The sequence below is a fragment of the Bombus vosnesenskii genome, unplaced genomic scaffold (assembly GCF_011952255.1).
Source record: "Bombus vosnesenskii isolate JDL3184/JDL3185 unplaced genomic scaffold, Bvos_JDL3184-5_v1.1 scf7180000013305, whole genome shotgun sequence".
Lineage (NCBI taxonomy): Eukaryota > Metazoa > Arthropoda > Insecta > Hymenoptera > Apidae > Bombus > Bombus vosnesenskii.
The window spans coordinates 1996364-2008993 of NW_022882954.1; the positions used below are offsets into that span (position 1 = coordinate 1996364).

At 29.2% G+C, this 12630-nt stretch overlaps 1 protein-coding gene across 8 annotated transcripts; it reads left to right on the top strand.

The window, feature by feature from the left end:
* The first annotated feature begins 247 nt into the window (after positions 1-247).
* LOC117234544 (2-oxoglutarate dehydrogenase, mitochondrial) lies at positions 248-12570 on the top strand. 8 transcript variants are annotated; one of them, XM_033495873.1, is made up of 17 exons: positions 248-335; positions 2421-2672; positions 2761-2970; positions 5504-5606; positions 6076-6141; positions 7184-7439; positions 7524-7758; positions 7840-8019; positions 8102-8282; positions 8362-8642; positions 8710-8938; positions 9011-9289; positions 9379-9557; positions 9637-10071; positions 10161-10315; positions 10694-10825; positions 10977-12570. In XM_033495873.1, exons 2-17 carry the CDS (start codon positions 2427-2429, stop codon positions 11074-11076), a joined length of 3267 nt encoding a protein of 1088 aa, XP_033351764.1. In that variant the 5' UTR covers positions 248-335; positions 2421-2426; the 3' UTR covers positions 11077-12570. The 8 variants fall into 8 exon arrangements, with proteins under 8 accessions (XP_033351764.1, XP_033351767.1, XP_033351765.1 ...); XM_033495879.1 differs by lacking the exon at positions 248-335 and adding an exon at positions 4219-4339 and having other exon boundaries at positions 2429-2672; positions 10977-11076; XM_033495876.1 differs by lacking the exon at positions 10694-10825.
* Positions 12571-12630: the final 60 nt, after the last annotated feature.

Sequence of the window (12630 nt, forward strand, 5' to 3'; positions counted from 1 at the left end):
GACAAGTAGAATGCAAAAATGTTTGCAATAAATGTAAATAAAAATCATACTTCTTAATTATAAGACTATGTAAGTGCTACAACAATCTAAAAATACTCAGAAATAATTAAATTCAAAGATAAGTTTAAAATGAAAAAGAAAAATCTAGAATAGGGAAATCTCTGGTAAATTTTTAAATTGAATTACTGTAATACTGGTTTGTAATATTTAGCCGTTAGGTGCGCTGAAGTCTGTTTCTTGCTTATAGATATGTTGTACTTTAAGAAGACGTAGTTCGGTCTAATCCTGAGTTGTAAATGGTGGATGGCCTGTCATCGTAGTCGCGTTAACATCAGGTACGTAGATTTGTATCTCATTTATGTTTGATTTTTAATTATGACATTAACGAAAAATAATGATGATTTCTACGAAGAATTGTTGATCGCCTTATAAAGAACATCAGTTCTAATAATAAATATTATTCTTTCTTGAAATCTTGTTTCATGACACCTTTGATTACGTAAAATTATTGCACCAGACGAAAATAGTCACCTGACTTAAGAGATATAGTTATTTCTTTCGTATTTTTTTTTAGAAAAGATCCTTAATAACTTTTAACATTTATTTTACACTTTCATATTAACCCATCAATAATAAAATATTCTTAATGATTGAATTAAATAACCTACAATATGATTGTGTTCAAATGAAAAATATTATCTTTCATATATGTAGATATAAATGTAATTGTGTAGTTGCAATAGGTATTTAGAAATCTATCGTAAATTCTGCACTTTTTTTCGTAGTTTCACTTTTAATAAGATTCTTAGATTCATTTGTTCTTGCTAATCCCTATCGGTATGCCAAAAAATTGACGTTTGACCACGTTTTTCGGACAAATGTCATATGTTTCTGACATTGTCTAATTGACAAAGGATTGCGTCTTATTTGCATAACTGTTTTAAAAACTAGAAATATATTTTAATAATCCTTTGCTATTTATTTTTTATTAAAACTACTATATGAAGTAATTGTAAGTACGTATTGATATACACACCGACTACTGATGTTGTAATGATAGATAATTCGTTATCGTCTGTATAGCGTAATTAATATGAATAGTTTTTGTTAACTTCAATATGAGTTACACAATGTAATACCATAATTAGTGTTAGTGACACATTGAATTTTGATATTATAAATTATAATCTAACCTAATATTTTTGTTTTAAATGTATATCTACTTATGTTTTGTATCATGTCAATAAAGTTGAATATAAAGAGTTTATTATGAATCTCCTTAATGTGTTTTGATTTTCTTGTTAGCTTATCTGTCTTACATTAGTCATTTATTATGATAGACTATGTCATTTGTGCAGACCAGTCTGCATTATAATGCATATACATGTATGTTCTTTGTTTTACCATTAATATACTTAAATTCATATCCATATATATTAATATCTTAGTTTCAGCTTATGCAAAATTTTTGTACATTTTCTTAACAACATCTGTTACACAAAAATTATTTTAATGTTATTAAACTATAGAAATGTTAAATATCATATATATTTTATGTTTTATATGCAATGTAACATTAGCATCTTTTGGATATGTACCATTTCTCATTTTATATACCTCTAACATGCTAATGTTCAGAAGCATAAAAAGAAGTTATATTTTATACATGAAAAATATATAAGTATGTATGTACATTTCTAATCAACATAATTTGAGTAGACATGCAGATTTAGATATGCTATATCAGCAGATTACCACTTATATTATTTCAAAGAAATATTTATCAACAACAATATCTTAATTATTACTTTAAAAAATGTGTATCTTCCATAATTGTAAGTGGTATACATATACTTAGAGTTATTGATTTCATCATGTGCTAAGTTTTAAAGTTGGCACATCATACATGGTTGTGCAACTGAAATCTACAATTAAAATTAAAGAGAAATTTAAAAATATTTTTTTATAAATAGATTAAAGTCTTGCAAAAGACTTGATTACAAAATTTTTTTACAAAGCAATAGGACATATTTGTTCTTATTACACAAACATATCCTATGGTTTTGTAACAAAAGGATTGTTTAAGGAAATATGCTGTTTCCTTTAAATGCAAAATGTATTATTGGTAATTATCTATTTTTTCCAATCTTTATATGAAGTAAAGTTGATAAAATTTGATAAAAGCACTAAAGATTTACTAGTAATTTTAAATAAAAACTATCAATTTTGTGAGTAATTACAGATAAAGATCTTTGTACAATACAATCTCAAAGATAATAATGTACTTATATACTTGTAGTTTTAATCATATGAATTATATATAAATAGTTTAGTTATACCATAAAATAATGTATAAATATATGATTTATAAGTTTTGGATACCTAGTGAACAGATATATTGGTACTAATATTTGTTGCAGGTAAAAATGTATAAGGCAAGGACCCTATTTAGTACATTGGCCCCTTTAGCGCCACGAATGTGCAGGCCTGAAAGGTTTGCATCATGGTTGGTTCGAAGCCATCCTCTGACAAGGACCACACAGGTGATAGTTATCGAACCAATTAGAAAGTATAGCAAGGTAGCCACAGAACCTTTTCTCAATGGCAGTTCCAGCACTTATGTAGAAGAAATGTATAATGCATGGCTACAAGATCCTCATAGTGTACATGTGGTTAGTAGTAAATTCATGGAATATATCCTTGTTATTGAAGTAAACATTAACTGTAATTTTTTATGAATTTTATTACTTTTATTTTTAGTCTTGGGACTCATTTTTTCGCAGTAGTACTGCTGGAGCTGCACCAGGTCTTGCATATCAGGCGCCTCCTTCTCTTGCTCCAAGTCATAACCAAGTTCCATTAGGAGCATTATTACCACTTGGTGGTGGTACACAATTGAGCCAAATACCTGTTAATGAAAAGATTATTGATGACCATCTGGCTGTTCAAGCTATTATTCGTTCTTATCAGGTATGTTAATTTTATATTGGGTATTTAAAAAAACTGGGATAACAACAACTATGTTTCAACAAAATATTATGTTTCCAAGCACCAAATTTTTTATACGTGTGTATTATTATTAAATACATTACAAAAATTTAATTATATTTTTTATTTTACATAAGATATTCAATTTAAGTGAAATTATATAATGTTTTATGGCTTCATGTTAAAGCTTTTAGATGTTCTATCTTATCTTTTTGATTATTAGAAAAAGTGTCTTAATATTTTGACTATAATTCAGTCATTATTTGATCTTGAAACATTATAGCATGTGTTCTAGAAACATTGTATGTATGTTTTATGTTGAAGGGAAATTTCTACTATCATGTTGCATGTGATATCAAATAAGAGTTTTGTTTCAATTTCCACATGTCCTTTTGTCTACAATCTTTATTTCTTTTCTTAATACCATATTTATGTTCACTAATCTAGTTGATATGTTAGTTCTGCAATTGATAAGAAGAAAAAAAAAAGCAAACTTATGAAACATATAGGACATAAGAAATTGATACTGAAACTATTTCATTAAGGGCTATCATGTATTTCATGAAATAATCCATCATTGCGTCCTATCATTGAAAAAATATTTCGAGCACTGATTAAGAATGTCAGATTATATTCAAGTATTGCATAATAGCCTTATTTTATTAGATGCTTATTGCATCTATCACCTCTAGCATGTTTTACAATTAAATATTTCCCACAAATTATGTGTTAGATTTGTGATGTAAATTATAGCTCTAAATTATAACTTATTAATACATATCTAAAAAAGAGGGAAACCAATAGAGAATTAGTAAAAGCATAAAATGATATTAAAAGGCAATTGATCTTCAGAAAGTAAATTAAAGTTATATTTTTATATTATTTTATATTTTGTAAAATTATAATTATACAAATATATCAAATGAAGTTAAAATTTTACCCAAAGGTTACGGTAGCTTTAATTTTAAGAAATATTACAGATTTCGTTTAAAAAATTATGATGCATATTTTTATATGAGTTTAGAATTAAAGGTTAATTTAAAGGGGTTAATTTAAAGGTCTAAATTGAAAGTTTTAATGTGCTATAGCAATAATTAGTGAATAGTTAAGGGGTGATTACACTTTTAATAGCAATATTGTATTTCTATAATGTAGTAATGTATGGTAGTTAAAAAAATGGAAAAACTGATATACATTGGGGTCCTTTTGGAATTATTTATTGGCATATAGGCTCGAGGTCACTTAGTTGCTGATCTGGACCCACTGGGTATTATGCAAACAGACCTGATACATAACCATTATGCAGCCCGCAAGGGATCTCCTGAACAAGTTCTGCGACAATATATGCTTGGTAAGGCTTTTACCCAAACCAATTCCTTAAAGTATTACTTTAGTTTTTATATGTATAAAGTAAAGGTGTGTTTATAAATGCTATATTACAATGCTGGTTTTAGATTATATCTGTTTAGTTAATTTTGTCAAAATTTATGTGATTATTGTGACTTTTAAAGTACCAGAGCTTTTTAAAACACCTTCACCAAATATATGTCACATTTCACATCATAAAAACAAACATCATGGTTTCTATCATATGCATTAACTCCTTCTTAACCATTATCATACCTTCCTTCTTCATAAATAATTGGAGTAATTTATGTGTATGTATTTTAATAAAGAAGATTTTATGAAATACATGAAATTTATAAAATATTAGTAAAATACAAGAAAGAAGTTATTGGATCGAATATATTGAGAAGGTGTTATGTGAATGTAGATTCATGATAAGTTTTACTGATACTGAAAATGTTCTCGTCCCTCTTAAGGAAGAGTGGGATGTTTATCGGTTTATATTTTGCAATTTGTATCGATAGTATGTTACATGTGTATGAATAATGTTCTTAAGTTGCTTTTTATAATAAGTGTATTAGTATTTATGACGTATTTTCAAATATCATGCACAAATAAACTGTCTAAGGTAAGAAAATGTATTGGAAATCATTGCTATGCATGCTTGCAGATGATGTTAGCAGCTTTGCTTTTATATGTTTGCAATTATAATTTGGAATGTTTGTTTCTGGAACAAGTTATTATTTAACTATCTATATCGTATTACAACCATTAGTTTCTGTTTTGTGGAAGGATATTTGAGTTATGTTTGCTTAATTTAATCCTTAAAAAATAATAAAATAACAAATAATAAAATATTCTTGTTCTAAATACATAAACTAGGTTTAGTTATAGAAAGCATGTATATAACATGCTTTAACTGTTAACATATCAATATTAACGAATATTTATTTTATCAATAGGTATGTTTGCTTTTAATTACTGTGATGTGATGTTTTTAAAAGATAATTTTTCTCTTTTTATTCCTTGAAAACATATGAGTCAATATTTTAAGACACATTTAAGTGAACATTAGTCACAGTGATTTATTTTAATGTTTGTAATGAGTTAAGAAGTTTGAAGGACTAAAAACTACTTGGTTCGTATGAATGTGGCGTTAAATTGACAGATTCGTGGCCATCATATCGCTAAATTGGATCCACTTGGCATCAACAGCGCTGATCTTGATGATAGACACCCACAAGAATTGCTCTATAATCATTACTCATTCGGTAAGCCTAAATAAATGTGTTTCTGCATAAATCAAAGGAATGAAGGTCCAGAGTGTACTTTATGTGAGGTATTACTATGTATTAAAAAGACTATCAAAAATTTAACTGCTTGAAGTAAGCAATATTTTGCTTCATTATTTCTTTAACATTGTCCTAACTTGAAGATGTTTGTGTAATAATTTACTTATTTCACCACAATATGATACTTGTTATTATTGGAAATATCATTTTTATTATTATGATTCATATTTCATCTCATTTTCTTCCTGGACACAAAGTACAGCATAATAAACAGAAAAGATACCTTAAATCTAAACAATATTGCAAAGTTAGTTACAGTAAAAATTAATAAAATGATATTAATATTGTTTTTAGATAAATATATTTAGTGGCGAAACCTTATTGTAATACATATAAAAAGAGTTTTGCTCAATAATTTAATTATTCAGTTTAAGCATAATGTCCACAGGGAACAGAGCACATACTACTACTTACTCACAGGAACTACAGTACAGAATAGCTACACTTATGAAAAGTATGTAAGAATAATAATTAAAATGAGAGTTCAATTTAAAGCTTTTGTAAAATATTAGTATTTTTGGGATGTGATGGTTCGCTATGGGATTACATAAAAATTGGCATTAAAGGTAAATTGTAAAGGTGCTTGGGTCCTTTATATGAACATTGATTGCTATATTTTGCTGTAAAGGTATTTGTGCCAGGAATAATTTTTGAATATTTTTTTTTTTGGGAAAAATTGGAGGAAGTATAGGATAATAAATAATATTATTACCACACCTAACAGTTTATGTACGATGTAATAAAAGATGTTTGTATAAGTATTTTTATAGAGCATACTTTTCGCAAATATTTCCTCCTCAAGTTCCTATTTATTTATTAAATGATTTTTGTATAATCTATATGTTTTAATATCATTTTTCAAATTTCTACACTTTTCTGTATCTTATTTTATTTTATAAATTGTGTGGCCAATGTGTAAAAATTTTGTCATATTACTGTACTGTTATCATTTTAGTATTTTTGGTGATTGCTTTTATTAATAATGCTTCATTGAGTTTTACAGCTTTGTATTTGAATACTTTTTTCAGTTTTCCATTTATTTCTCTTCTTACAAATATTGTGGAGAGGGTTTGTTATAATCTTAACTATTTGTTTTTTTTTAAAGAAATGATGCATGTATATATCATGTGCCAAACATTTTGTATACATATATTCACATATGATATTAAAAGAACTATTTGCATATATTTATAATGCAAATATAGAAAACACTGTATTTGAGTTTCATGCCATATAAAATTCTCTTTTTTTGCTTCATAGTTTACATTTTCAGTATCAGTTACAAAAATATATACACTATATTTTAATGAAAAGAAGTGCGTACTATATATAATAAGTAGTTATAACAAAAGAGATGTCTTTTTAGATATATTTGGAATTAATTATCCTATATTGATTCTATTATAAATACATACGTGACGTGGCATTGCGTTTGCCTTTTATTATATTCATGTTTTTTTAAAATAAGCAAATATTTCATTGTTCGATTTCTACAGAGGAATCCGATATGGATCGTATTTTCAAGTTGCCATCCACCACTTTTATTGGTGGCAAAGAAAAATCATTGCCCCTTCGTGAAATCTTAAAAAGACTAGAAGCTGCTTACTGCGGCCACATCGGTGTGGAATTCATGTTTATCAATTCTTTGGAACAATGCAATTGGATTCGACAAAAAATGGAGACTCCTGGTATTATGGAAATGACGAATGATGAAAGAAGACTTATTTTGGCTAGATTAACTCGTGCAACTGGGTATATAAAATATCGAAATTAAACATTTTTACATTTACACCAACAATAAAATGTTTATTGTTATATTTTGTATTCTCACTGTAGATTTGAAGCATTCCTTGCACGCAAGTGGTCATCTGAGAAGAGATTTGGATTGGAAGGATGTGAAATTCTGATTCCTGCTATGAAGCAGGTAATTGATAAATCAACTGAGTTAGGAGTTGAATCCATTGTCATGGGTATGCCTCATCGTGGCCGTTTAAATGTCCTTGCTAACGTTTGTCGTAAACCCTTGAGTCAAATATTCACTCAATTTGCGGCTCTAGAAGCAGCTGATGATGTAAGTGTATATGATATTTACAATACGAAATTTGATCTTGTCATTTATATGGATATGTTTTACTAATTCTTAATAATCTAGGGTTCTGGTGATGTTAAATATCATTTGGGAACATACATTGAGCGTTTGAATCGAGTAACAAACAAAAACATTCGTTTAGCTGTTGTGGCAAATCCATCTCATTTAGAAGCTGTCGATCCAGTAGTACAAGGAAAGACTCGTGCAGAACAATTTTATCGCGGTGATGGCGAAGGCAAGAAGGTACACTATACGGAGTGATTTACATTGATAACAAAATTTTATTACTTCTCTGGAAGCTTCATGATTAAACTGATATTAACAGGTCATGTCTATTCTTCTGCACGGCGATGCTGCATTCTGTGGGCAGGGTATTGTTTTTGAAACAATGCACTTGTCAGACTTACCAGATTATACAACTCATGGTACTATTCATATTGTGGTGAATAATCAAATTGGATTTACTACAGATCCAAGACATTCACGATCCTCTCCATATTGTACTGGTAAGTATCTCATCATACACATAAAAGATAATCTTTTTGTGTTCTAAGGTTACTCTAATCATTAATGATTTTATGAAAGATGTTGCAAGAGTAGTGAATGCACCCATTTTCCATGTAAATTCGGATGATCCTGAGGCAGTAATGCATGTTTGTAAAGTTGCTGCAGAATGGAGAGCAACTTTCCATAAAGATGTTGTTATTGATATTGTATCATATAGACGAAATGGTCACAATGAGATTGATGAACCTATGTTTACACAGCCTTTGATGTATCGAAAAATTAGAAATACTCCACCAGTTTTAGACATATATGCCAAAAGTCTTATTGATGATAGTGTTGTTTCTGCTGAAGAAGTTAAGGTACTGAAATAAGAAATATTTTACTTATTTGAGTATATGTGACTAAGTTTTTGTAATGATATTACAGGATGTTAAAGATAAATATGAGAAAATTTGTGAAGAAGCATATGTCAATGCTAGACAAGAAACACATATTAAGTACAAAGATTGGTTGGATTCTCCATGGTCTGGTTTCTTTGAAGGAAAAGACCCTTTAAAAGTATCTCCTACCGGTATTAAAGAAGACACACTCATTCATATTGGAAAAAAATTCTCTTCACCACCACCCAACGCAGCTGAATTTGTGGTTCATAAAGGTAAATGTCTCTCTAATTATGGATGAATTAATTAATTAGATATATATTAATTTGAAACATATAAACATACAGGTATCGAGCGTATTTTAAAATCTCGTATGGAAATGATAGAAGCGCGAACAGTTGATTGGGCTCTTGGAGAAGCTATGGCCTTTGGTTCTTTACTTAAAGAGGGTATTCATGTTAGATTATCAGGTCAAGATGTAGAAAGAGGAACTTTTTCACACAGACATCATGTTCTCCATCATCAAACTGTGGATAAAGCTACTTACAGACCACTGTGTTATCTTTACCCAGATCAAGCTCCATATACTGTATGCAATAGTTCTTTATCAGAGTTTGGTGTACTTGGTAATGTTATGATATTACTTAAATTGGCTTTATATATATGTTTTAATGATATTACGAATAAAAATATTTTTTTTTTGTTAAACTTTTAGGATTTGAATTAGGTTATTCTATGACTAATCCTAATGCACTAGTGTGCTGGGAAGCACAATTTGGTGATTTCAATAACACGGCACAGTGCATAATTGATCAATTTATCAGCAGTGGTCAAGCTAAATGGGTACGTCAATCTGGTCTTGTAATGTTACAACCTCATGGGCTTGAGGGAATGGTAAGTTCTTAAATATGTGTTTAAAAAATTTGTTATATGACAGTATATAATTATCTACATGATTGTCCGTCTGTTCTAGGGACCTGAACACTCCAGTGCCCGCTTGGAACGTTTCCTACAAATGTCTGCTGATGATCCAGATTATTTCCCTCCTGAAAGCGAAGAATTCGCTGTGCGTCAGTTACACGATAGCAATTGGATTGTAGCCAATTGCAGTACCCCAGCAAATTATTTCCATATTCTAAGAAGACAGATTGCATTGCCATTTAGGAAACCTTTGATTTTAATGACACCAAAATCATTGCTTCGTCATCCAGAAGCAAAGTCTAGTTTCGATTTGATGCTGGAAAATACAGAATTTCTTAGAGTGATACCAGAAGAAGGTGTAGCTTCTCAAAATCCCAGTAATGTTAAAAGGATAATTTTCTGTTCTGGTAAAGTTTATTACGATTTAAAGAAAGCACGCGCGGAGAAGGAATTGGACGATAAAGTCGCCATTGTGAGAGTCGAACAGGTAAATATTAGTTGCTATCAAATTCGAAAACCTTTTTGTTTATTTTCATTCTATTAATTAAATTTACTCGTATTCTTTTGTTTTTATAGATTTCACCTTTCCCATACGATTTAGTTAAGAAAGAAGCCGATAAATATGCTAATGCAGAATTAATATGGGCTCAAGAAGAACACAAAAATCAGGGTGCATGGACATACATTCAACCTAGATTTCATACAGCTTTGAATGGAGCTCGTTCTGTATCGTGAGTATCGAAATTCAAACAAATATTAAGATCTGTCTTTTGCAATATGTATGTATAATTTTAGCTTACAAAAATACGTATAAATTGCTCGTGTTTTCATTATAATGAATTTGTGTTGCAAAATCACCTAATTGATACTTGTAACACAAATTATAAAATTACGATATTTTGGTTGTGCAATACGTTTGTCATATGTTTAGCTGTTCACGTGGCCCAAATTTTTTACTTTGTCACAGTTTCGTTTTCGATGTAATTTATAAAATTTTGATGTGTGTAAATATATCACTAATAAGCAATGTACTTAAGCACAAAATTTATCAATAATTTGTCTTGTACGCGTGCTTGCTAAGCAAAGCAAAAAATTGGGCCATGTTACAGCAGCGGAAGTACGTCATACGACAGTAGGGGTAGCGGAGGGTGGTTTAGTGGTTGGTTCTCATCAACTAAACCAACGAATGTGTCCGAGTCGCTGTCAATAGAATCTAATAAACCCAAACAGAGAACATTAAGGTAATGTTGGTTATAGTATTTGAATAGGATATTTATTATAGCTTTTATTATCATACTTTAATGTAAATATATGATAAGGTATAGCTGTAGAAGGATATAAATGTATAGTTTATGATTAACTTTGATCCGTAAATCTAAATTTTTGTTTCAGGTACGTTGGTCGCCCGACAGGTGCTTCACCCGCAACAGGAAGCAAAATGCAGCACCTCAAAGAACTAAAACAATTACTTGATGACTCCTTCGACGTTTAATTATCCTTCGTAGCACTATGTAGAACACATTTTATTTATTTTCTCTTATTATATTTGTTATGTTCCCTTTGCCCTGCTCTATATACATCCTTAAGAGGAGATTAACATAATTTGAAATAGTTTCTTCATTACTGATTTATTTAGATGAATTAACGTACACGCACGAATACTTTCTTGATCGTGATAAACCTAGTTAAAAACCTTTATCTAGATTCAAGACATCGACTTTCTTTTTATTTGATTCCTATTTTACAATGCTGTGGTCCAATCGTAAAAATTTTGAAACATTTCTTTGGTTTCATTAAAAGAATAATTGATTAAAATATGAACTTCACGAGAAATTTAATCTAATACAAACATATACGCAATGAGTAAGCCATGTAAATATATGCATTTCATTCTTATTTAATGCTTGAATGCGATCCTGTATATTTTTTCTTTTTAATAGGTGACATATATTTATGCTAGTATGTGAGTTGAGTGTTGAACCCGGTGTATGATTGAGTTAGCAGAAACATTTTATTTTATTATGTAAATATATCACAAGAACAAAAATTACATTAGCAAGAAACCTAACATGACTTACTCATTGTCTAAATCTGTCGTTACAATAATCGAAAATATTCGTGCGTTGACGTTTGTATTTTATTCGTTTGTTAATACATAACTTTATGAAACGGATAAGATTAAGAAAAAAGTATTATTTTTAATTTATACAACAGTTTACGCAGAGTGTAAATAATCGATTGTTACGACTGTGGAGACTTAAATGAAACTTTTCGGAGTTTGATAATGTTTATTTACGGCAATTTTTTTATTCATTTATTTATGCCGTAGCGAAAGACAGCCAATTGATTTAATTCTTTATCGTTGCTTTATTTTTATAAAGAATTAAATAATTGGTAGGTTGGTAGAAATATATAAAGGGATATGTCGTAGCATTAGACTCGATTACGTAATGTATTGCGAAAATGTAGATTATGTGAACTTAATAGGAAAGAAAAAATGTTTACGAGATCGAGTCGTAATGTTACTCTTCAAAAAGTTCCAAAGACTTCTCTAAAAAGGTGGGAATAGAAGACAATTCGCTAATGCTAGTTGGAATATTTAAAAAAAATTATTTTATTATTATTTTATCTTAGCCAATGATATACCTTGGTTGCTCCATAGTCTGCGAAGGCACAGTATTTATATTCTACATGTGAATCATTTGAAGAATGAGTTTTATGAATGGAATATCTGTTGTACCATGTCACTGATTGGAAAGTATTGTATCAAATTTAAGTTATACGTAACAATAGTACACGATATTTTGTAATCCGCTAGAATACGATAGATGCAATGTGGTCCTAAATAAATTGCGGTACTGTTATTCCACTCATCATTTCTTGTTATTACATGCATAATAACGACGATATATACATGTATGCTCTGATATTAAAGTTTAATAGGTCAAAGTTACGAATGAGAATAAACTGAAGTTTACTTACGTTAGTACACATATGTCGGTATATCGTGGTAAATATTGTAGCATCTTATGAAATTAAATTATAT